General features: G+C 36.6%; 4 protein-coding genes and 1 long non-coding RNA gene across 5 annotated transcripts in view; 3 read left to right on the top strand and 2 right to left on the bottom strand.

The window, feature by feature from the left end:
• The first annotated feature begins 613 nt into the window (after positions 1-613).
• Positions 614-11,039, top strand: LOC126372069 (glucocorticoid-induced transcript 1 protein-like). The gene is made up of 7 exons (XM_050017595.1): positions 614-1,372; positions 2,391-2,518; positions 3,491-3,638; positions 3,927-4,066; positions 4,760-4,856; positions 5,661-5,764; positions 6,545-11,039. The coding sequence occupies exons 1-7, from the start codon at positions 1,156-1,158 to the stop codon at positions 6,701-6,703; spliced, it is 993 nt and encodes a 330-aa protein (XP_049873552.1). The 5' UTR covers positions 614-1,155; the 3' UTR covers positions 6,704-11,039.
• Positions 11,040-11,386: 347 nt separating this feature from the next.
• Positions 11,387-12,452, bottom strand: LOC126372087 (DNA-directed RNA polymerase II subunit Rpb4). Its single transcript, XM_050017627.1, has 3 exons — positions 12,253-12,452; positions 11,823-12,003; positions 11,387-11,664 (listed from the first exon to the last, which is right to left on the bottom strand). The coding sequence occupies exons 1-3, from the start codon at positions 12,311-12,313 to the stop codon at positions 11,490-11,492; spliced, it is 417 nt and encodes a 138-aa protein (XP_049873584.1). The 5' UTR covers positions 12,314-12,452; the 3' UTR covers positions 11,387-11,489.
• Positions 12,453-13,215: 763 nt separating this feature from the next.
• Positions 13,216-14,986, bottom strand: LOC126372088 (uncharacterized). The gene is made up of 3 exons (XR_007567112.1): positions 14,524-14,986; positions 13,873-13,912; positions 13,216-13,706 (listed from the first exon to the last, which is right to left on the bottom strand). It is a non-coding gene; the product is annotated as an uncharacterized LOC126372088 (long non-coding RNA).
• A 2,016-nt stretch (positions 14,987-17,002) lies between these two features.
• LOC126372051 (uncharacterized) lies at positions 17,003-18,785 on the top strand. The gene is made up of 4 exons (XM_050017569.1): positions 17,003-17,263; positions 17,425-17,661; positions 17,970-18,128; positions 18,583-18,785. The coding sequence occupies exons 1-4, from the start codon at positions 17,200-17,202 to the stop codon at positions 18,714-18,716; spliced, it is 594 nt and encodes a 197-aa protein (XP_049873526.1). The 5' UTR covers positions 17,003-17,199; the 3' UTR covers positions 18,717-18,785.
• Positions 18,786-23,379: 4,594 nt separating this feature from the next.
• The window catches only part of LOC126372248 (uncharacterized protein C6orf132 homolog), a 78,058-nt gene continuing 76,212 nt past the window's right edge, over positions 23,380-25,225 (top strand). The window contains exon 1 of the mRNA XM_050017936.1: positions 23,380-23,769. Coding sequence (XP_049873893.1) covers positions 23,709-23,769 — 61 coding nt within the window. The 5' untranslated portion in view covers positions 23,380-23,708. The remainder of the gene's footprint in view (positions 23,770-25,225) is intronic.

Here is a 25,225-nt window from a genome sequence, read left to right on the forward strand (position 1 = left end):
AGAGAGAAAGAATCAGACTTAGCCGAAAACTATTACCGGCACTGGGTAGGCAGAACTATAAATGACCAGACACCAGACAGGATATCTGGTTATAGAAGTCTAAGATGGATATAACCAGCCGTGTGATGAGTGATGATGACAGATTACGAGTCTGTGGCCTATGAAAACATAGTCCATTATGCGTAAAAGAAGAAGATGAACCTATCTATACCTAATCCGTCAGTCGGTTTGTACAGTATAATCGACGATAAGCAGCTGAACACATTTTATGTTAGCAGAGAAGCTGTGTACGATACCTAACGTAAGTCAATAAAGATAACAAATAATTCAAAAAGGCGCCATTGAAAAAAGGGCTCATCTTGCAATGAATTTGCGCAGTAAGTATTTACTGCCATGATTGTCTGTTTTTAAAACATTACTATGGAACTCCTCAAGCAATTTTCTATTCTAATGACCAAAAGACAATTTTGTCCTAGAAGCTGCCTCATCATAATAATTCTTATTGTTCATAACTTGTTCATAACCAATTCATAACTATCTTGGTAAATGCACTATAAACAGCCCAATGGTAGAATGGTAGATTATAAACTACCAATACTACCATAGACAACTGTCATGGCGGAGTAATCAGCTGTTAATTGCAATGCCAACGAATAGTTGTAAATTATTTCGTAATCGTCATTAGTTCACTATTTTATATAATTTGTACTTATTTTCATTATTATTGACTCAATTGTTTTAAGTGTATATAGTTTAACCTAGAGTTTATAACAACAAAGAGAAGAATGGCGCGATGTCCTATGTCATCTGTCAGCCAGCCCAGCTTCATTCATCCATTGTAGAGCAGAAAAAATGTGACTTGTTCGCTTTGTAATTATGTTTTTATAAATTTAGTGCTTCTTGAACAGTAAATACGACTGCTGTATGAGTTTTCATGTATTTGGGAAGTTTTTGGTTGCCGTATTGTACAGGAAAAACATTCATAGTTTCTGTTTGAGCGTCGTTTATCGGGCCTAAGAAATCGCCACTAGTATACAAAGAAGCCGACGCCGCACGCGTTGGATCGGTGTTTTATTTGTGGAATAAAAAGTTGTGGGCTGTGGTGAGTGGCAAAAGAGGATTTCTGTGTTCTGTGGTGACTGTCGGAAGAAGAAAATGTCAGGTCGCGTGAGGAAACAGTCGGACTGTCCGGTAGGCAAGCAGGGTCCGATGCGAGCCACCCTGCCGGTCTCCTCAGTGATGAAGCAGAGCGGGGGGCTCAAGAAGAACTCCAGCAACAGTCCGACGCTGTCGCCCACCAACGTGTGGCGGCGGATATCTCCAGATCACGCCCTATCGGGGCAGCGCAGTCCGGGAGCAGTCAACTATAAAGGTTATAACAATTCTCTGTAAAACAATTGCTGAACAATTAAACCAAGGTCTAAATTGTTCAGCAATTGTTTCAGCCTGTAATGTAATCTCACACAACATACTTGCTGTCATCCAGTTGTGTGCCAGACCACTTTCATATACAATATAATTCCACACTATAACTAAAGGCATGTCATGTTTGTTATCAGGGTTTGTAAATATCAGAATTCTATTTATAGCCTTGTAGTTTATAGATGAAGTTATTTCATTTGCTTCAACCCTTTTGTTAACTCTATTTCAATTTATAATTTTGTTCAATTAATGAGTAAAAGTCTCTTCTCTCTTTGGTAGAAAAATATTGTAGCATTTGAATCTTTTGATTTTATTATGTTGTTCAGTACATGTTAAAAACTGTAATTCTTTAAATCTGAGAACTCATACATTTAAGCAAAATCCTACAAGAATCCTATTTAATGTCCTTATCCTGTTAAAGTTGAACTTTTTCTAACATCAGCCACTTTTTCATGTTTTTCTACTAGATTGAATTAAATCTTATCTATGATTATAACACATAAGCTCACAACTATACTACCAAATGGGCTAGTCTGAGGTACCCATCCTTCACCAAGCCTTTTATTATATAAAAAAATGGCTTTAATATTTATAATTAGAAAATTTATAATTTAGCTTAGTATACTATAAAAATAGCAAATTACAATTTGCTCTATAAAAAGAGTAATATAAAATTAAACAATCCAGTATTATGGTTAACCCACCCAAATTATTGAACACAGGCTTCCACTCAATGAACTTGTAATTAAAAAAAAAATATACTAAATTCATTTGTCCTTATTTGATTGGGTTTGGTTGGGGTTAAAATTACATATCTTTGTAATAAATAATATGCATAAATAATTGTAATGATATGCACATAATATATTTAAATCAGATATTACAATTCTATACTAGTTTTTTATATAAATACTAAGTCAAACTGGAGTAAGGCAGTATAAAGTATGTTTTAAAATGTCATGTTACAGGCAAGGGTCGGTTTGGAGCGAGTGTAATCAGACGCACAGCATCTTTGGACACATTATACCACAAAGGACAATGGCCCCGGGACTACTACTTGCATGCTAGTCAACTACAAGTTGATAAATCTACTCAAGTGAGTGATACAAGTTAATACTACTGAAACAGAAGACATATGAGATACAGATATTCATAATTCTTTTTAACATATATTTCTCCTATTATACTGTATGCCAATCTAATATACCTCCTCCCTCTAGGGGAGATAAAGGATCTTCCTGCACCATGTATCTATGTTGCTCTGCGATTGTAGAATGTACTGGGTTTGAAGACATACTTTTTGTCAAAGGTTTGGTATTAATTCAGTATGATAGGTATTTAGTATCAGCATAGTATCAGCAATGGGTCAAAGATGAAAGAGGATTCATAAACAAGTTTATGTTTACTTTTCTTAAATGAGGAAAATTAGGTTCATAAACAACATTCTTGTGAAGGTTACCTAGGCGAAAATCTCGGAGCTGTTTTCTATGCTAGTCCCAAACCAGTCATGGTAATACACGCATACTTGTGAGGACTTTTTTCGCAAGAGTTGTAGTGGGTGGTCTATTTTAACCATTGGTGTCCATTCATTCATAATTTAAGAGCTAGGCTCTTGTCAGTGGAGTTCTTTCCAGATTTGTCGATCTTTTGCAAGTTCCGTGACCGCCATGTATGATGAGATGTCGGCCTTTTCTTTTACCTGGAGGGTTAAAAAGGCCACATTGAAGCAATTCATCTAAAAAAGCAATATTGATATTTGTGCATATAAAAGTGCGCGACGCACACAAATGTCAGTAATATGTATTGCTTTTATAGATGAATTGCTTTGATGCGGCCTTTTTAACTCCCCTGGTCTAAGTAACTCTCGGCATGTCATGGGAGAGGCTGCAAAAGATCGCGAGGAGTGGCAATTTCTATTTTTAGTCCTACATCCCAGAAGGTGATAACAGGATTAGAAGAAGAAGAAGAAGTAACTTCGTCTTGGCTTCTTCTATACCATTTACCCTATATTTACAGAAAGTAATATAACTTGTAGGAGTTATAGTTAATCTTTCTACTCATATCACAGACGGACGATGGCGGCGGACAGTCAGGGCGGTCGTCGCGCGGCTCTGACGACGACAAGCTGGACCGGTTCCTGCGCAGCCGCCTGCAGCGCCCGCACAAGCCCAGCGCCTCGGGGGACTACTCCACGCACACCATGAGCCCTGGATTCTGTGAGCATGCTACTGTACTCTTTAGATAAGATATTTTGTGTGCAATAAACAGTCTTTGTAACTTTATTGTACAAAACAATTTTAAAACGTAAGTACACAAGAAAGATTACAGTACAATTGCACTAAATGTAGTGGATGCGTTCTAAAACTGCGCGATATATTTATCTTATGTTGATGATTTATTTGTTGAAATAATTTCTGCATGTACGATGTATGGTGATTTTGTCGAGTCATTATAAAGCTACGCGTCCTCTTGATTATAATAGTGGTTTTTGTTGTTATTGTCAGGGTCACGGTTTGGTAGCGGCAGCGTGCCCCTGAGGGCGGCGCGGTCGTCGGTGGAGGGGCTCAACCAGGAGATAGAGCGGCTCGTGCTGTACCCCGCCAGCGGCACGCAGACGCCGCATCTCGACCGGCTCAGGGACAAGGTAACTACTGTATACATAAAACATACACGCTGAAGAGAACGCATACAATTTGGTAATTTCCTAGATCAAAGATAAATTATGATTACTAAATTAAACACCCGAACATTCCAACAACAAAACAACAAACACAAACACAAAAACAAACAAAAACATAAACAAGCGGCAAAGAAAGAGGGTAGACAGATATGTCTGCCCGTAGAAAATTATGGATCTACCTACTCCACTCCAATCTCATCAGTCATCCCGTGATCATGGCACTTGCAACAGTGTCGAAATATCGGGAGTCTCATATCCCCATTTAAACGCGGTAAGAACCCGTTATTATGTGTTTTAATTACTAAATTAAAATCTAAAGGTGACAAAAAAATCGTTGTCTTTTTTCTATTTAACTTATTTATGAATGTTAATAAAGAAAAATGTAATAGTAAGTGCGACATTTTGTCACGTTTTTCTATGACGTATCAGGGTGCTATTTCATTCAAATTCCATAGTAATTTCGTGTTTTGACGTTTAGTCAAATGTAACTGATTTGACTAGTTGGAAACTACCCTATTGTAATAAATGATGAACAGTCTACAAATAAAGATCTTGAAAGATTTTTCTAACAGCACATTTGTGCAAATCAATAAATGAAATGAGGAGAGAGCTATCTTATCTTTGTACCTTTATTGAAGCTAAAATTTCCCGTTGCAGGTGACGCCAGAAGGGCACCGGGCACCGCTAGCTGAACTCCTTCGACGCTCCGTCAACACGCAGACTCCACACGACTTACACACCGCACACTCCTCAGGTTAATATACTTCTTATCCTTATAGTTATACCGTTCATTGTCATCTTACACGTCTTTATCATATCAACTATGTGACTGACTATACATCGAAATATAATAAGAAAGAAAGGGACAGAAAGTCCGCGCGCTCACCGTAGCGGCTTATAGCCATTTTAGACTAATGTAAGATCCAGAGAGGGTGAGGGCAGCGCCCGATACGAATTCGGTGCAGGGCGGAGATTTGCCGTTTTATACATAATACTCTGTTAAACAGAAAATACAACTTCACAATTTTTATTATTTGATTGAAATGTAGTTATGAATATTATTATTATATTTCGATGTGACTAATACTCATTTAACATTTATCAACAAACACAAGCAAACTCCCAACTATTGTGATGACTAAATAAAAATGAATGTGTGGATATAGATCCACCTTCCCGAGGGTCATTCTCCAGTGAGGGTTCGGCAGAGCTGCTGGAAGCAGGTCCATAACTTTTACAGCTTTTAGACAACTCCTTGCAAACAATATAGTTGACAGCACCGGAATTGTTCAGATCCCCCGCATGTTATGTATCGCGATTTTATTTTGACCATCCGCTTCTATAGGTTAGTTGAATCCAGTAGAATTTAAGATTTTGAGTTACACCAGGTACCACAGTTAGTAATGTGATTTATTGCATAGAGATAGGACTTAGCTTTAGAAACGATTTTACGATTTAGTTTGCTTTTTTTTTTTGCTATAGAATGAGTGAGTAAGCTGAGGTATTTATATATTTGTTTTGTTTGAAGACAATATTAACATTTGTTTTAACATTCCAGGCGGCAGTGTGTGCTCATCTCCCGACCTAGACGGGTCGAAATTGGGAACGTCACCGCAAATAAACCGATTCTTAGCACGCGAACCTCCAGATGGTTGTGAAAAGGTACTTCATTTAACTCCATTAAATTTTAATGCCAGCTTTTTCGTGACTTGCCCCGACGTCTGACGGCATTTGGCGGAACATACGTAGTGGCTTGTTTTGTCTTTTTTTGTCATCCTCACAAAAACATGTCCACGAACAAATGGCGCGACGGGCTGGATTGTTTTCTGGAACGGTAGCACGAACAGGGTGGAGTGGAAGAAAAGGAGAAACGCTTTTGCCCTGCAGTGGGACACAAATAGCTGCTAATAATAATAACTTTTAAACAATTTATTTAATGTGTTATCTATTCTATCCACTGTCTCTTGAGGATGAGCTGCCTCGATATATTACATGACGAGGCTCTTACACGGTATCCATATAATCATAGTGAGACCACTGGCTTTACACCGCGCCTGTCGATTATTTTTGCATAACTATCGATACTTTGACAATGACAGGGTTGGTACTCCACCTCACAACCCACACGATAAAAGAAGACTGACAATCGATGGTTGACCCCGATTATCATCTACAGCACTATCGTTAGGTAATTTAGATCAATACTATTGTATATACAAAGCAATACTATCAATAGTATTGAAACTATATCTGTAACCATATGTAGATAGTAATCCTATCGATAGACACTACTATTGATGGCTCAGATGACGCTCAGTCTGTCTCTGTCTGCCGAGAGCATTATTTAAACTCGTGTGTTCACATTCCTTCCCCCCCGCTCACATGTCGCTACCCAAGGTGTGGTACAGTTCGTGATCAGCTTGTAACACTTTTTTTTTTCAGGTTAACCTAAAAGCGGGCGAGGGCGCGTGCCCGGAGCCGCTGTCGGTGATGAAGCTGGCCACGCCGGGGTTCACGCTGCGGCCGTCGCTGGGCTCGGCCTTCCAGCCGCTGCAGCCGCAGCCGCCGCCCTGCCCGCCCGCGGACCCCGAGCCGCACTGATGCCCGCAGCCACGCTGCACGTTCTCATATACTATCCGACACCGTACAATAATTATACTATATATAGAAGGGAAGGGGACACTCCGCCTGGCACTCAACTGTGCTATCTAACTCCGCCCACGATTTGGGTACCCACTTTAGTATAAGACGTAAGGAGCATGCGCGGAATTTCTGTCTCGCTAGCATGAACGGGGTAAGGCGACACACACACACACAAAGTGTATAAAATATGCATATGCGTAAAGAACCTGGTTTTTCTATTGGGTGTCGGGGTTCTCCGACACGCCATGTATACGCCACGTGCTATTAGTCTTACGTCTTTGTCAGGGTTCAACTCTTTATTTAAAAAAAAATATATATTTAAAGCATAATTATTGCTTCCTGTGCAGGAGTTGCTCAGGTACACAGACCTGAGGTCATTGACCTTTCATTCATAGTATGACATTTGTAATCGGGACAGCGCCTGTAGACTTCCTGTCCTGTAAAATGTTAAATTCGAATCGAACCCATAAGTATAATGAAAGAAAATTCCAGTTACAATAAAACAGGCGATTATAGTTTTTTTCTAAGTGCAAATTTTCGATGAAAAAATTTTCTCGATTTGTATATATTTTAAAAATACTATATGTATTTATTATTCGTTTACTGGCCTATACATACTTATAAAGTATGGTATAAGTTTATCAACCACTGCTTCTGTTAAGTTTAATGTTGTACTAGTGTAATATCTTATTGATATCATTACATTAGGTTTTATTATAACCCCATAATAAGCCGTTGCGAAATTGGTAGCGCGAATATTACCAGTGGCGGGTTAATTCTCATCGTTATATTTTTTTTTACAATGCGGACTTATCAAAAGGAAAACAATACAATGAACTTCATTATTTTATAAATTGGACATTTCATTTATTAATTCTATTATTGACAACGATTCTGAAAACGACATATCAATGCATTATTATTGTTTATAGTTCACGGCTATTATTATTTTTATTTATCATAGTTTTATTAACCTCAAATAGGTGATTTCTTCTTTGCAGTTACCTAATAATTCCCTTCTATAACGCTATAGTAAATTTTGGATTAATGTTGGATAGTGTATAGGAACCTTAGTATAGTACTTTGTTAGTACCTGGCTACAGTACTGATGAAATGTTGTTACAAGATCACGCCAGGTGTCGAGTATCAGGAGATACATCTTGTTAATCCTTTATTGTAGGTGTTCGTATTGTACATCTGAATCACTGAATTACAGTGTCGCGACATTAGAATAGAAACCGTAATTATATGTGCTTATATTTCTAGCACAATAACAATACTCTTCCTCATCTAAACTTGTTAAAACACTCGTCAGTGATGTATATGTACAACACGACACTTGATAGACAGCACTGCATTTGCATAAGTACTACACTCTTGATCTAAATAAATTGAAATGCAATTTACAAATTATAAAATGTGTTAACGGCACTCAACTCTGGATTTTTCTAAACTTAATCTGCTGTGACAATAATAATTACCTAATTATTGTTTAAACTTCTATTGGGGATGCCCAATCCTGCTAGTTTTGGATGTATGTCAATTTCCATTATATTGTGAGTGAGAATAAGAAATTCTATGTGTTTGATAAACTTTCTTCGAACGTTATGTGTTTTTCGATACAACCAAAGCAATTGATTACGGCTCCCGACTGGTACATTAGTTAAACACACCAATGTGAAAGCTGTAATATTACAACCAAAAATGCGGCAATGTAGAGAACTTTGTATGTAAGATAATATCTCGATATGTTGCACTGATTCCATCTTACACAACTGTAAGGAAATTATTTTTTTAATAAGTTTTATTTTAGTTACATTGTATGCATCATTCATTATTACTAAATCTGACGATACGACTGGTTATATATTTGATCTCATTTTATGTATTATAATTATGTACATAACACATCGCAAATTGAGAATATGAAGTGTTTTGCGGTTTTCAATTCTCATGGTAAGGTTTTCAATTTAATTACAATGTGAGGGCATTCACCTCGGACCAAATTATTAGAAGGCCTGAGTATCTTATACCAAGCAAAGGTAACGGATAGGACGAATTTCTAATTGAAAAGCTTTAAAATGCGGAATTTGATAGAGAATGTAAGAGAACAGACTGAATTTTTTAAACTTTACTCGTACTTTGATACAGGTATCTTGACAGTGTTTGCTGTAGAGTATGAAGTGAAGTGCCTATTGTGTTGTGACGTCATCCAAGTAGAGTACCTCCCGGCGGCCGGCGCCGCGGCGCGACACGTGTCACCATATCTGTATCAGGTGGAGCGGGTACACACGGTATTTGTTTTATATCATTCGTTTATATGAAGATGGACCATGCCAGTTGGATCTCTCTTGGCCAAAAAGCATTTTAGCATCGAGACTGATAATGTAAAATGTTGACAACTTACACAAAGTAGTTAGATCTGCTTTCGGACTATGCAATTATTTTTTAAATCTTTATGTAAAAATTTCGACGGCAAATATTATATTTTAGAGGCTCACCTTTGGAAGATAGAGTATTTTAAAATCTTTGATTGCTCAAATCAAAATTTTTATTAAGAGCCACTCTTATAATGTTACACGCCGAATTTGAAGATATAGACATTGTGATTGTAATATTTCGAGTTTCAGAGTTATAGAACCTATTGATAAACTGTAAATGAATGTGATATGTAAGCGAATCGTTTGATTATGAGTATGTTGACTGTGGCTTGACAATTTTCGGTACTGACTGGTGACTGAGGCTAGTGCGAGCGCAGTACCCGGGGGCCAGTCTAACGCCCGCGGCGGCGCGTGCGCACTACAAGCAGTATTCTCGAGTTGTGAAGTGTATTGAAGGTGCTGAGTAGTGATACGAATGTACAGTAAAGACTTGTGACAACAGCCCGGTGTTCAGGACCTCTAACAATAGTGGTAGCTATCTGAACCGTTCATTGTACCTCTAATTGTACCACTAATGGGACAAGCGATCAAAAATTATAGTGTTTTAAAGTAGCCGAAGTATTTTGATATTACGAAAACGACGTGATACATCAATTATGTGACTTTTTGTATATTTTCAAAGCCAACAAACATACCACTCATCGTTAGTATTTAATATGTATAATGATAATGAAGCTGTGGAAAAAAAGCAAGAAAAACCGAGCCAGTATTTAAAAAACCGGATTTCTGTGTAGAGTCTCAAATAAGTGCAATATTTAGCCTATAATGTTGAAGAAATATTCTTGTAAACAACCCACTATCGCATCGAACTCCAAAATAATGTTTATTTTAGTTGCTACGAATGCGTTTTATGTTGTACTTGTCATCCATTGCCTCTGATCCCCGCTACTGCATCGCTTCCCCGCTTCAGAAACAATAGTACATATGCTTTACTAACAGTGTAATTAGGATTACGTCACAGGTCCAGGTTGTAATTTAGGATTTATGTGTAAACCTCTCCCAATGTCGTTACCTAATTTAAGGTTTAGTAACTTGTAATAAAGTGGCCCGAAAATTATTAGCTGTTAATAAATGTGTGCTATAAAATGTCCCCTTACTATTAATTTTAAATGGAACCACTGAGTTGTGGATACTGATCTCTGTGTGAAAATGTCTTATACTGTACATTATCATCTGGACTGTTGTAGTTGTTTCACAGAATAAATTATACAGAGCTTTATAAGACATGTTTACGTAGCAGATGAAAAGTTTTTTAAAGTACATAAATATTTTTGTATGTTCAGGGTAGGAGAGACATGCGAGATGTACCATAAAGTAACTTGGATAGGAACTTAGATTTGATAGTTCTTTTATAGATGGTTAATATTATTTTAAAGTTTGCTTTTAGATGAATGGATAAGTTTGTAATTTTCATTACTATGATATTAGAATAGAATACTAACATTAAACTAAACCAAAAGTGCCCATTGAGATAAGTTTATAATGAAGGCAAGCCTTTTGTTTGGCATTTTGTTAATGAATAATGTTTAGGCGACAAAATTAGGAAATAAGAAAATTATCGAAGGATTGTTGAGTTTGTTATCTAAAATTGTTGAGGTTATTGATAAAAAATTCATTTAGTTTTTTTACAATGCAATGCCCAACAAAAGGCTTGTTTATTTAGAGGCATTAATTAACATCAATATTAATAGTATCTACTTTAAGTAATAATAAGAATGATTTTATTATAGTTTTGTTTCAGAGAAGAAATTCTAATTACTATTTTTGTTTCCAATATTTTATCACTTTAACCTGTTTTCACTGTAATGTATCTTGCTGTATTGCAGACATATCCAATATACAGACTGATTTAATATGAGACTTTCATTTTATAATTCGCCTCACACTTTATAAAAAGGTATAACTAAATAGTCTCTTTTTTTTTTTTTCATTTTTGTGCCCAAAGATGTGATCAGTCGGCTGACCATAAGCAGTTATTATAACTTGGTGTTTTATGTGGAGTGCAGACAGGCACCCTCATTAGAGGGCTGCTCTTAATAAGGTGTTACTATATTATTTCTATAGTTTACATATTATCCCATGCATGTGTCCTTTTGAGGTGTCTCATGTAGTGGGTTGTCAATAGATATATTTAACTTATAACCACAACACAGTTTATATGTTTTATCTGTAGGTAAAATCTATGTGAATAAAAAACAAATTAATAATCAGAAATTGTATTACAATTCAGTCTTATTTACAACTAAAACGCAGTAAATTGTTGATTGAATACATAAACTTATAAATACTTTGCTAATGCTATGTTAGTATTGTAAACTGCGTTTGGTCTGTATGTCATCTAATAATATCCTCAACTCCTCATCTTCAAATCTGCCTTCCAGTGATGGTATGAGAGCCTTGGCTTCTTCTGGAGTCTCTGGGCATAAGTTGGCTAAACTTGCAACTTCAAATTTGTGAAGCTTCTTTGATTGAAGGAGGCTGGAAATAAGTTAAAACACGCTAAAGCAAGACTACAGCATCAAATGAAGTTAGTTTAGTGATCTAGAGTGATGTAACTTACAAGTTTCAAAATATTAACAGGTGAAGAGAAAACATATTTCTAATGTAGAAAATCAATCCTAAATTCCAATACTTACTTTCTAACAGCAGCTATGGTCTCTTTGTTTTTAAACTTCTTAAACATGTTGGTATAAGTCAAAGTTTTCATGAAGACTTCTGAGAACTCCTGTTCCTCTTCAGCAGACTCATTTTGGGCTTTTCTATGCTCCAGCAACATATCCACCTCCGATATTAGTAATGTCTCTGCATTCTCAAATTCTGAAAAAGTAGTTACTTTGTCATACATGTTAAATGAGCGCATTATTTAGAGGAAGAATACATTCAAACTGCAGTAATTATTTGTTCATATTGAACTAACCTACAAATACGAAACTTTCTTGTAATGACCTAAGTAACTCATACACGTTTCTAATACTAAAATCAAAAAGATAGTAAACACATGGTAAGTATGAAATTAGTTGATGTCAGCAAGTAATCGGTACCTAACACAATTGAAGTGAAATATACCTTTTGGGAATTGTAAATCTGCTGCGTCTTCTTCCACAACGTCTTGTAGAGGTCCAGCCATTGTAAATAAAAGTTTTTAACGGCAAAATACTCCAATATTACAGGATTTATAACAAATAAACATATAGCAACGCAACACCTCCCTTGAAACACCTCACACTAATAAATCGTCTTGTTTCTAGCTTCAATTGATATACAAAAACGAATAGGCATATGAAGCAACATCTCAGAACAATAACTAAAGCATAGAAGGAAGCTCAGAACAATAACTAAAGCATAGAAGGAAGGCTAAAATAGCAACAGAACTCTATAATTCTGCTCTACTTTATCTTACGGAACCGGCGTAATGTTAGACAAAGACGCATATACAAAAATTGTTTCGTAATTTCGTAGGTTGTCACAAGTTTTTCATTGCCTAGTGTTGGGTTTCACTTTACTAATATGTCGATAAAATTAAATTTACTTACAATTAATGTCGATAATTTTTTTTTTACAAGATTTCTTTTTGTAGGATGCAATTATCTTCTTCTTGATGAAAGGAGACTCTGTCTCTGATAGGTAAGTATCTAACCATTTTTGGATTATATTGTCTGGTTTATATTAGTTTGGAGCTGCAGCTCACATTCAGGAAGGAAAGAAAATAGCCAACTGTTATCGTTTCATCGGTAAGTATTTTGTAATATTCGAATTTATTTATGATGTCATCCGCCGTGCACTGGTGTCGATCGACGTGCCGTGCAAATTGGAACCGCCGGGTCTAAGCCGCACAGACGGTAAGAGGCCCGATGGGCTCACGCCATAGACATAGAAAAGAGTATGGACTGGAAATACCTACAGAAAAAACGTGCCACTCTGTAAACATAAAATGGCGGTCTTTACTAGGGCTACAAGCTGTTTCAATACTAGGATTACCATACTCGTACCTACTAGATATAGCATTATACTTAAAAAAAATAGGGCATACAAGTATTCATAAGAGAACAGAAAGGGAAAGTAAAAGGTAGGTAGGTGGTGTACTGTATCTTTCGTGTAAAACTTGTAAGTATTGTATGTTGTGTGCAATAAAGTATATTTGTATTTGTAAAGGAAGGTTTAGTCAAGATTTATCTAAGTCGCTTACACAAATCTATAACATTCATTACATTCTTTATTGGGCGCAGTTCGTATCAACCTGGAGTGTTGGAGTAGGAGTAAATAAGAACAGGAGGTAAAATGAAATATAAATTAGATCGTAAATCTGTTCATTAGCAAGTATTTATTATACACGTTATTAATTATGTACATTATATTTACAATAAATACAAATTTATTAATTTCTAAAGTGTCAATTTGTTTAGAAACTGTCTTTGTGACACCCTGTCACATTGATTTTTTTTTTCATTAAGTCGTTTGATCTTGAGGCGTGACTTGTTCAGCTTTTCTTTTAAATTTTTCATCTCGTCTTCTTGAACTGACTGAAATAAAGTTTAATAATAATGTTAAAATAGTGTATGTACAAAATAATCTATAAAAATAAAAGTAAAATATATCTGATTTAAGTGCTTTGTGCAGCTGGTTGAATTATACACTCTATATATGTATATCATGATAAAAATATAAAAAGAAAATTATTTGATATACCTTTTCATGTAAATCCAGTCGACACTTTTGGATTTAATATCTGAAATCAAAGATAATAATCATTTACTTATATAAAACGTGTACAACTCATAATTGTTTAGACATAAAACAACTACAGACTTAGTATATACTAAGTTTATTAAGTACATAATAATATGTAGTTGAATGATATATACAAATATCTTATCTATCTAGCCAGCAGTGAGATGATGCAGGCTAGGCTGAAATTTAAATATAAATTTAAACACCATTTCATCTGTCTGATCTATAATGTTCAATGTAGGAATAGCATCGTCTCGAAGACGCCTCCACTTTGAATTAGGAACACACATAAATGAATCCGCAGTAAAATGTTTCGAGCAAATACGGCTGTACTTATTTGGAATCCAATTTCGTCTATTAATGCGAATTATCCATTCTTTCTCTTTGTTATCGTCTACAGGAAATCTAAAAATTAAAAGTATCGATAATTTTAGTACATCACTATGGACAATCAACATAACCTCAAATCAATTCCGTATTCATCGATGAAACGTATAATATAATGGATATCTCAAATATTTTATGCTACAAATCTATTCAACAAAACATATTACTTTCCTAAAATTGTTCAGCAGTTCACATTTCACTAGAAAATTACAAAAAACTTACCGATGAAACGACAGAAGTTGTTGGCTATTTTCTTTTCTTCTTGAATGTGAGCTGCAGCCCCATACCACACAAGACATAATGTCACAGAGTCGAGACACTCAATTATTTGATATAAATAAAAGTTTCTTTCCATTTATTTGGAAAAATATTGTTAAATTATCACTTAAAACAATCTGAACACAAGACACTCGTAAACAAAGTTCACGCGACCGTGTCAAATAGTTCGGTAAATATAAGTAAAATCTTCTTATGTATGTTACTATGTATTTGGCCGAATTAAAATGAGTCCAATAGGTCCAAATGACATTTCATGTTGTGACAACCTCGGAAAAAATGAAGCAAAGAGCGAATCATTTGTCCTTTTCTCACTCATAGTTTGTGTCGTAAGCTAGAAGAGAGCCGGTTTATAGTTTCTGAATTCTTATTTTAGCCTTCCTTCTATGCTTTAGTTATTGTTCTGAGGAAGGAAGGCTAAAATAGCAACAGAACTCTATAATTCTGCTCTACTTTATCTTACGGAACCGGCGTAATGTTAGACAAAGACGCATATACAAAAATTGTTTCGTAATTTCGTAGGTTGTCACAAGTTTTTCATTGCCTAGTGTTGGGTTTCACTTTAGTAATATGTCGATAAAATTAAATTTACTTACAATTAATGTCGATAATTTTTTTTACAAGATTTCTTTTTGTAGGACGCAATTATCTTCTTCTTGATGAAAGGAGACTCTGTCTCTGATAGGTAAGTATCTAACCATTTTTGGATTATATTATCTGGTTTATATTAGTTTGGAGCTGCAGCTCACATTCAGGAAGGAAAGAAAATAGCCAACTGTTATCGTTTCATCGGTAAGTATTTTGTCATCCGCCGTGCACTGGTGTTGATCGACGTGCCGTGCAAATTGGAACCGCCGGGTCTAAGCCGCACAGACGGTAAGAGGCCCGATGGGCTCACGCTCATACCCTAGGAGAGGGGGCGTGCTTTATTGTGGGACGCGACCTGCGCTTGCAGGTTTGCAGCAACGCACCTGCCCCGTACTACTCGAACCGCAGGGCCGGCTGCCGAGTGGGCCGCTAGCCAAAAACTGGCGAAATATGGGAATTTAACGCGGACCCACAATTTTGTCCCTTTTGCCGTCGAGACTTCGGGTGTGTGGTGCTCGGCCGTAATTACCATTTCATCTGTCTGATCTATAATGTTCAATGTAGGAATAGCATCGTCTCGAAGACGTCTTCACTTCGAATTAGGAAAACACATAAATGAATCCGCAGTAAAATGTTTCGAGCAAATACGGCTGTACTTATTTGGAATCCAATTTCGTCTATTAATGCGAATTATCCATTCTTTCTCTTTGTTATCGTCTACAGGAAATCTAAAAATTAAAAGTATCGATAATTTTAGTACATCACTATGGACAATCAACATAACCTCAAATCAATTCCGTATTCATCGATGAAACGTATAATATAATGGATATCTCAAATATTTTATGCTACAAATCTATTCAGCAAAACATATTACTTTCCTAAAATTGTTCAGCAGTTCACATTTCACTAGAAAATTACAAAAAACTTACCGATGAAACGACAGAAGTTGTTGGCTATTTTCTTTTCTTCCTGAATGTGAGCTGCGCACACAAGACATAATGTCACAGAGTCGAGACACTCAATTATTTGATATAAATAAAAGTTTCTTTCCATTTATTTGGAAAAATATTGTTTAATTATCACTTAAAACAATCTGAACACAAGACACTCGTAAACAAAGTTCACGCGACCGTGTCAAATAGTTCGGTAAATATAAGTAAAATCTTCTTATGTTATGTTACTATGTATTTGGCCGAGTTAAAAGGAGTCCAATAGGTCCAAATGACATTTCATGTTGTGACAACTTGTGACAACCTCGGAAAAAATGAAGCAAAGAGCGAATCATTTGTCCTTTTCTCACTCATAGTTTGTGTCGTAAGCTAGAAGAGAGCCGGTTTATAGTTTCTGAATTCTTATTTTAGCCTTCCTTCTATGCTTTAGTTATTGTTCTGAGAGCAACATTGGCCCCGATTCCTGCAGACATCTCTTAATTTTACTTTAAGTTATACCTGTCATTTTCTTATCCGCTGAAAAGGAAAGGGACGGATGATTGACAGCTCTTAATTTTAGGAAGAATGAGTAAATAAATGAATGACCCGGGCGAATTTTTAGACGGTTGTTTTAGATTTGTGCTTAAAATTGACGTGTGTTCCATAAATTTTATGCTTGTCGATTACCCGTCCCTTTCCTTTTCGGCGGATAAGAAAATGACAGATATAACCTAAAATAAAATTAGATGGTATTTACAGGAATTAGCACCATTATATGTTTTAGACTGTTCGATATAATTGATGCTCAGCAAAATCATGCCTAAGAAACACAGTTTTGACATGTTTGATAGTGTTGCCACACCAAAATAACCGAACTTGTTCCATTCCATTTCATCACGTAGATAACTTTTTGTCATTTTCCTACTTTTCCTATTTTCGAAAATTTCGAATTTCGTGACAAGACGACGGAACGGAACGCTCGTCGCCGCAGGCAGGTCGCACCGCACATATAAGGATTAGGTTATGTTGTTCTGTTTTGTTGTTAAAGTTTTTTTTCGTTATTTACTGGACTGCCTAATAAATTGATCTTAAAGCACGTAAAATGTCTAGGACACCTGTGAAAGCGACTGCCTGTCCTGAAAACAGCCATAATTTTATTCCTAAAGGTTAGTAAACAACGTTCAACTAAAAGACCCATTTTAACTAATAATCTTTAAATTTAGAAGTGACGTCTTTTCGTGTACCAATAAATGTTTGGTAAAAAAGGCGAAAGATTTATGCGTTTTGAAGGGAAACCAGAGTTACAATAAATGTTTGGTTATTACAGAATTACCTTCTAACAAGGATGTCAACGGCATCTCAAGAACAGTGTTCACACACGTCTCCAACCTCCATGGTTTGCTGTTAGACTGGGTGAGGGTACAGAGCAAAGGCACTAAAATCTGCAGATCCATATCGTCGCTCAAACTATATGATTGCGACGACGGGTACTATCCACAAGCAATGCAACCACTTGCTGAGAGCCTTTTAGATGCTGCTGACAGTTTGAAAAATATTAATGAAGGTAAAACTACTACATTATAACTAAATATTAATAACCATAAGGCCACTATATCTATATATACAAAAACTTATGGTGTTAGTGACACTAATGAAAACTGAGGGATGATTCAGACCATTATTCTGAGTCAATATCAAGTAGAATTATCTGAGTTTTCTCCCAACTAGACACCTAATCCCATTGTACCTATTAGTTTGTACAACTCCATCTGATAAGTCCAACCACATTAGGTATATTTAATTTGTAAGCTTTAAGATAAACGGCTTAAAATTCATTAAAAACTAATAAGTAATTATATTATTTATGCTTAGGTGTATCAATAGTAAACAGACAACTGCAAGCAATGGCAAGGCTGCAGCCTGGAGATGACCCTGTGATCTCCACCTGGTCAGCCTCTCAGATATCACGCACTGCCAGTGAAATACACTTGGCTATCGACAAGGAATACAAACTCAAATACATTATTACTGGTAAGTAGTATGAAGATAAATGATTCAGTTTATACGTCAAACTATGTAAATAATAATTATTGATCATAACAGGGGCCTTTGGCGGCACAATAGTAATCCTGACACCAGGGTTGATGAGATTGGTAATTGGTTGGTTGGTTAGGGGTTGGTGGTGATTGTGAGGTGGATTACCAACCTCATCAACCCACACAATAGAAGACGAAGATTGATCATGATTAGGCACCTAAAAGTAGTTTAAATCTTAAAGTAATTTGTTCTTACTCACATTATTGTCACAAGAACCAGTATTTATTTTTACAAATACTTAAATAATACATATACACCCTTAGATTATAACTAATATTCTTGTAAGATTAATTTACAATAAACTTAGAATGCACAATGCATATGTTACCTATCATAATAACATTAAAAAACATGCTATGTGACTAAATAAGCAATTAATTAATTACAGAAAACATTGCCCACTGCAGGGATGAAAACTTGATAGAAGTGTATGTCAGTTCTTGGGAGTTCAACTTGTACCTAGACCTTGAAGGGAATGCATCATACCTATTTGCTGAAGTAGGTCTCCCACCCGTTACTTGACGTGTCACATAAAAATTATATGTAATTTAAGTTATTGTACAAATATATTATAAAACATGACGCAATTTATGTAACCTTTCAATTATTTACCTTCACTAACGATCTTAAGAACGAAAGGCGATAGTACTTAAGAACTCATTATCCTGAGCACTGCTTTGTGTTTATACAAAATTCTTCTTGTTCTAATACTATTATCCCCTTTGGGATATAGGGCTCGAACAAGAGTTTTCCACTCCTCGCGATATTTTGCAGCCTCTGTAGCGTGCTCCGAACAGCCGCAAGTTTTTAATTCTCGATCAACTGAGCGTAGCCAGGTCGCTTATACATCTTCTAATCCTTTCACACACACAATTCACAATTTGTTGAATAAACATTTTCTCTCTCTCTCTCTCTCTCTCTCCTTTTATCCCCTGTTGGGATGAAGGGCTCGAATAACAGATTTCCACTCCTCGCGATAATAAAACGACAGACACAACACACACACAGATTTCTTCTCCTAGCAGCCTCTGTACCTTGATCCTATGACATGCCGAGAGTTTTTAATTAGCCCGAAATAGGAATAACCAACTCCTTTAAAAATCGATTTTTTTTAAACTTGCTTTCTGTAGTACAGAGGAGACCAAAACGAAGCTAAGGAGAGCTACCGTAATGTTACACCGCATTCGTTACTTTAGCTTTGATCAAACTCCACTAGACTACGTTTATAGCTACGTCTCACATCCGGGCACAAGCCTCCCCTCACTCAACCAGAGGGTAGGGACGGAGCATACTCCACCACGTTGCTTTACCGTTCAAAAATAGATTTACCTATTCACCGTTTCATTTGCTAGCCTTGAAGTCATGTACAGCTAGCAAAACGAAAGTTCGAGCGATATGTCCAGCATAAACGGGTTGTCAGCAACAGTAGTGATAAATTACCAGTCAGTGTAAACGCCCTGACGTATGTAAGGAGGAGGCAAAGGGGTGGTCCGATAATTTACATAATCCACAGATTGGAGATGTGGGTGCGAGGCCGTTTCCATGGCAACGCGCGCCAAACATTCGTTGGTAAACAAGCTATTCAACTTTATGTTCCATTGGCTTCTAGGGTTCATTAGGATAGCACTACGGAGAACGTAATTAGGTCGTTCTTTTTTATCGCCAATGATATGTCCTTCGTTTTGATAAGTTATATATTTTAGAATTTTATTTAATCTTTCCATTGTCCAAAAATATAGTTATCATATTATACTCAAAATACTAGCAAAATAATAGTAATCGGTGCCTCGATTTTTTTTCACAAAATTCTGTGACGGTGTAGTAAATCTAAATGTTGTCTCCGATTAAAAGGACCACTCTATCACAATATTTTTTTGGAATGTCCTGCGAAGAAACGTATATTACCAAAATAAAGAGAAACACTAAATAGTCCTCTACAGAACAGAGAAATCTTTATATGATGTTTTGAAACATTTATTGCCGTTATAATTTTAAAGATGTTAAATTCGATATATCGAGAAAATGTCTTTTTATTGTCGATAAAAAAGAAGAACGAGCGAAATATATACCTATAATTGATCGTAGTAAGTGGAATGTATGTAAGTGATAGAAGAATCAATAGATGGTTACAATACATAAGTTAGGAGACTTCTCTAATGTACCCTTAATTCTAGTAAACATATCACACTATAATTCGCCACAGTACAGTACATGTAGTCGTTACATGAGCCATGTTAGGGGCCTTTGGCGGCTTAGTAGTAACCCTGACACCAAGGTTGATGGGGTTGGTACTCCACCTCACAACCCACACGATAGAAGAAGACTTGCTAGACAATCTTCAAGAGGAAATATAATTAAGGAAGATACTTTCGGAACGTTCAAAGAAAAATATGGGTATTTATAAATAGAAGGAGGAAGGGACTGCGTCTCTGAAATTGACCCAAATTCGGGTGGCGGCGTGTCATCATTTCACGCCCAATTAGTTCTGGCTTAGCAAGTTAATACAACCCAGGTGACATATCACCGAACCGTTTTGGGGAAAGATGTATAGCCCTAAAAGGGCTGCTTACTATCATGTTAAAGTAAAGGACTCCGAAAAAGATAAATGTTTTACTTCCAGTCTATTGGAGCGTAAGCTTGCTGATGAAAAATTCGTGTTTACCGTTTAGGCATAGAATAAAAAATATTACCAAGTATAGAAGGGACACGCTCCGCCCCGCACCGATACGGGATTAGTGCGAGCTTGATTTACCTCACCCCGTCTATTTAACCCTAACCTGTCTCGCTTGCACGCATGAGATAAAGCGGCACACGGTCAGAACCAGATTTTTGTATGAAGTGTCCGGACTGGACTGCTTATGGAACCAGAAATAACTTCAGATCAGCTTCCATACATACATAAACTCACGCCTCCTTCCCACTAGGGTAAGCAGAGACTATGGAATTCCATTTGCCATCATCAGCTTCCACTACCACTACAATAATCTCCTGGACATATTAAAAACCAACCAAGTACCTACCTATAGACATTCTCATATACATTTGGAAAATCAAACGGACTGCTTCAATTTTTGTATCTTATAGTAAAAGCGTCAAATTGAGCTTCCAGAAACATTTTACTCAAAAAATAAATTTTAACACCGTAGGGACCTACAGTACCTATACTATATTTTCTTTCGGCTCAAGTACCTACATTCTTTTCGAATGCGATGATAGATATGTGCATGAAACAATGTTTTAGCGGACCCTGTGAAAAACCGGATAACGCTAGGGAGATGATGATGATGAGATATTGTATTCATTTAAATTATACGGGGTTCATAATTTAGAGCCGATATTTAAAAAGTTTTCATCTCGAGCTCCTCCGGGCTTCGGAAGGCACGTTAAGCCGTTGGTCCCGGCTGCATTAGCAGTCGTTAATAACCACAAATCCGCACTGGGCCCGCGTGATGGTTTAAGGCCCGATCTCCCTATCCATCCATAGGGAAGGCCCGTGCGTGACCCAGCAGTGGGGATGTTAATGGGCTGATGATGATGATGATTTAAAATCATAGTGCCTACGTTCGTACAATAGGTACTTTTGTACAAAGACACGTTCAGACGGATATAAAGTTCAATATTGCCTGAAGTGGCAGTCGTGCATTTAATGTTAACAATATCAGATTTTGTAAGAGCCGTGATTTTACCTGTCACGATAATCACGAGTAGTTGCCACTCCAACTATCAAAGTACCTACTACCTATTCCTTCATAAAAAAAAAAAAAAACAATTAACTAGACACTGAACGATTCGTGAAAATAATGAGGAAGGGTTTTTTGAAACTTTTCATATTCTTAATCGATACCTATCAAGCGTTGATTGAGAAGGGAATATTAGTTTGGTTTGGCCACGTAGAGCGGATGAAGGATAATAGAATTGCGAAAGCGGTATATAAAGCTAAAGTTGATGGTAGGGCTGGCAGAGGAAGACCTAGAAGGACTTACATTGACCAAATTGGAGATGTCCTTAAAAAAGGTTTAGTACTATCTACTCTGAACCGGCGTGTGTGTATGAAGCGATTGATGATTGTGGAGGAGGCAAGAGAAGTTTGTCAGGATCGAAGCAAATGGAATTCTATAGTCTCTGCCTACCCCGATGGGAAATAGGCGTGAGTTTATGTATGTATGTACCTATCAAGCGTTTACCAATGGGGTCTTAGCTTACCTACCTTTATCTAGTTTTTTATAAGGAAGTTTTCGCATTTCCTCTTCTATGCTTACATAGGTAGGTACTTACATTTCCCTGCCTTGAAGCCTAAACATGTGTTTTTGTAAACTGTTCATGAGCCTCATAGTCGGAAGTTCCATGAAGATAGCGGGTGACATTGAGGGCTGCGCGTCGCACGGCAGCGGAGATGTTTGCTCATGACGGAGCGGCGCGGGCGCAGGGCGTCGGTACGCGCTGATAACTTCATTGTTCCCGCGCTACTGTCAACATGTTACGTCTGGCGTCCCCGGTCTATAGAAGCTGTGGAGTCGAATTATACAGCATTTCTCTAGCGATAGTTTGTCGCCAGTGCCATCAACTGTTGTTGTTACAAGTTTATTAACTTACAGTCATAATATCTATTAGGTAAAGTTGGTAGAGAGAGCCACAAGTCATCAGAACATAATTTCGAGCCAAGTCAGTACCAAGAGACAATGCGTACGATGATAAAAGATATAAAAAAGCGTATCTTAGTTACCTATAAAGTCAATAGACTTTTAAGTGCAAGTTCCTGCATATTACGAAATTTAAGTCCCCTTTGATATGTTTTGAAATCTTACAAAATCATCTGCACGTGATGAAAACTAGATTCCACTAATTCATTCAAAATAGTGTATTGCAAACAGGGGGGTTAAAATGGCCACATCGAAGCATTTCATCTAAGAAAGCAATATTGCTATTTGACATTTGTTTGCATTGCGCACTTACTTTTATATGCGTACCTAAATGTCAAATTGCAATATTGCTTTTTTAGATGAATTGTTTCATGTGGCCTTTTTAACCCCCCAGATTTGTTTAGAAATATTTATGTATTAAACACTTACTTATAGCAACAGTTACTTAGTTTATTTTCAGTTAGAAAACATTATGATACAGCGCCGCTCTACAGATTCCACCGTTCATTTTCCAACACGACCTATAATTTCGGATAGCGCTCGGTTTACCTCATTTGTAAAGTGGTGACGATACGAACTACATACATCGCGTTTTCTTACGATACACAAGCGAATTTCGACTTATTTAGCAGAAATGTAGCCGCTTACCGCTCAACCGACTCGTGCGGTAATCCCAATATAAATAAACTTAGGATTTCCATTGATTATTGTTGTTTAGAAGAGTGATTATCGCTAGTAATATCTTAATTGTTTTTCGATGTAAAGTAGTCTTGTTATATCGGTAAATTATCTATGTAGAGTAGCGTTGTATGAGTAGCACAGCGTTTGTACACTTGAATTTTGCACAAAGTCAGCATAGTAAGGGGTTTTGAAAATGGGTCATCTTTTGAGGAGCGCCTACCTGCTTGGAGTGGGGGGGAAGGATGACGATGAAGGTAAGTCAACAACAATTTTTTACATTAATTATTCCTTCCCATTCTCTTAATTCTTGCGTCTGCGAAGTAAATTCGTGAGCTTTCTGTGTTTAGTGTGTTAAACAAGGTTTCCGCTTTCACTAGGTATATTTTGTCTTCATGTATTCCCTTATATGTAACTGGGTTCACTTTGGATATAGGCAACCTAATTTGCAGTGTTTATGAAGCATAAAGTTCAACGTCATGCAGCATCACTATAGGTACCAACCTATTTTAATTTCATTGGAATATACATACACACAAACAATCATACATATCACATATTATGTATAATAATAGGTATAATCAAAAAGTACTAGTTTTAGGTTTGAGCTTCTTTTTGATTTGTTTAGCAACCTACCCCCTATGTTTATCATAATTATAACATAAGTGGCTGAATGTGCATGCATGTTTGTTATAGTCTAGTTTTACGTTACACTTAATTATCTAACTTCAGGACTGTAACTAGTTATGTATGCCATAAATAAATAAGTAAATAAAAACTATTTTGCCATAAGAACGAGCGTACTCAAACGCACGCAGCGCAGCGGATCAAAATAAATGTTCTTACGCACTGATACTGTATCAACCTAATCAGTGATGTGCCGTTCCGGGGAATGTTCCCACTTTGGGAATGTTCCCAGCAGTAAAAAGGAGCAAACCTTAGATAATAAAAGCTATATTACCTAATGCTAAGGCAGATAAGACCAGGGTACAAGAAAGAGCAATTTGAATAACAAAAACAGCCAGTGTCTATAGTGTGTGTGTGTGTAGTGTGTACAGTGAAACTTGGTTAAGTGGGACCTGGATAAGTGAGAAACCTCCATAACTGGAACTCATGCTGAGGTCCCAACACTTTGGCACTGAATTACCTCTGTTAGTGGGACGAGGTAAGCCTCTATATCTGGGATTCGTTCTTTCGATTTATCATCATAGTTACCTCTATAACTGAGACAGCGAGTAAATTTTATATGCATAAACCTCTGTAACTGAGATAACATTGTTTGTTTACTCATTCTTATTCTATCCACAAATTCCACACGTAATTCCAAGTACGTAAGTACAAATTTTGAGCTTCAATTACCTTCATTTTTAGTTTCGCTTTACTATCATACAGATGTTTATTTCGAAAATACATAACACGTTATTTTATTTAATGATCGCACCTGTATAACTGAAATAACCTGTATTCTCACCTCTATTAATGGAACCCTCTGTAAATGAAACAGATATTTATTTATACCTGTATATCTGAGACACTGGGTAAGTGGAATACCTCTATAAGTGAAACGACATTGCAGGTCCTTGATGTCTCACTTAACCAGGTTTCACTGTATTAGAGATTTTTTACAACGAGAACATTACCACTTTGGGAACATTCCAGGGAATCGCACATCACTGAACCTAATTAGTTATTGCAATCTTCTATAATAGGGTG

Source organism: Pectinophora gossypiella, chromosome 13, assembly GCF_024362695.1.
Source record: "Pectinophora gossypiella chromosome 13, ilPecGoss1.1, whole genome shotgun sequence".
In the NCBI taxonomy this organism is placed as follows: Eukaryota; Metazoa; Arthropoda; class Insecta; order Lepidoptera; family Gelechiidae; genus Pectinophora; species Pectinophora gossypiella.

What these genes read in the sequence shown, in the direction of transcription:
- LOC126372087 (XM_050017627.1), bottom strand. Translation starts at nt 12,313, where the DNA reads ATGGCTGGACCTCTACAAGACGTTGTGGAAGAAGACGCAGCAGATTTA. An exon ending in AGATTTACAATTCCCAAAAG is followed by an intron (nt 12,004 to 12,252) that starts GTATATTTCACT and finishes CTACTTTTTCAG; the next exon opens with AATTTGAGAATGCAGAGACA. An exon ending in ACCATAGCTGCTGTTAGAAA is followed by an intron (nt 11,665 to 11,822) that starts GTAAGTATTGGA and finishes ACTTATTTCCAG; the next exon opens with CCTCCTTCAATCAAAGAAGC.
- LOC126372069 (XM_050017595.1), top strand. Translation starts at nt 1,156, where the DNA reads ATGTCAGGTCGCGTGAGGAAACAGTCGGACTGTCCGGTAGGCAAGCAG. An exon ending in CACCATGAGCCCTGGATTCT is followed by an intron (nt 3,639 to 3,926) that starts GTGAGCATGCTA and finishes TGTTATTGTCAG; the next exon opens with GGTCACGGTTTGGTAGCGGC. An exon ending in TCGACCGGCTCAGGGACAAG is followed by an intron (nt 4,067 to 4,759) that starts GTAACTACTGTA and finishes TTCCCGTTGCAG; the next exon opens with GTGACGCCAGAAGGGCACCG.
- LOC126372051 (XM_050017569.1), top strand. Translation starts at nt 17,200, where the DNA reads ATGTCTAGGACACCTGTGAAAGCGACTGCCTGTCCTGAAAACAGCCAT. An exon ending in CCATAATTTTATTCCTAAAG is followed by an intron (nt 17,264 to 17,424) that starts GTTAGTAAACAA and finishes TGGTTATTACAG; the next exon opens with AATTACCTTCTAACAAGGAT. An exon ending in ACTCAAATACATTATTACTG is followed by an intron (nt 18,129 to 18,582) that starts GTAAGTAGTATG and finishes AATTAATTACAG; the next exon opens with AAAACATTGCCCACTGCAGG.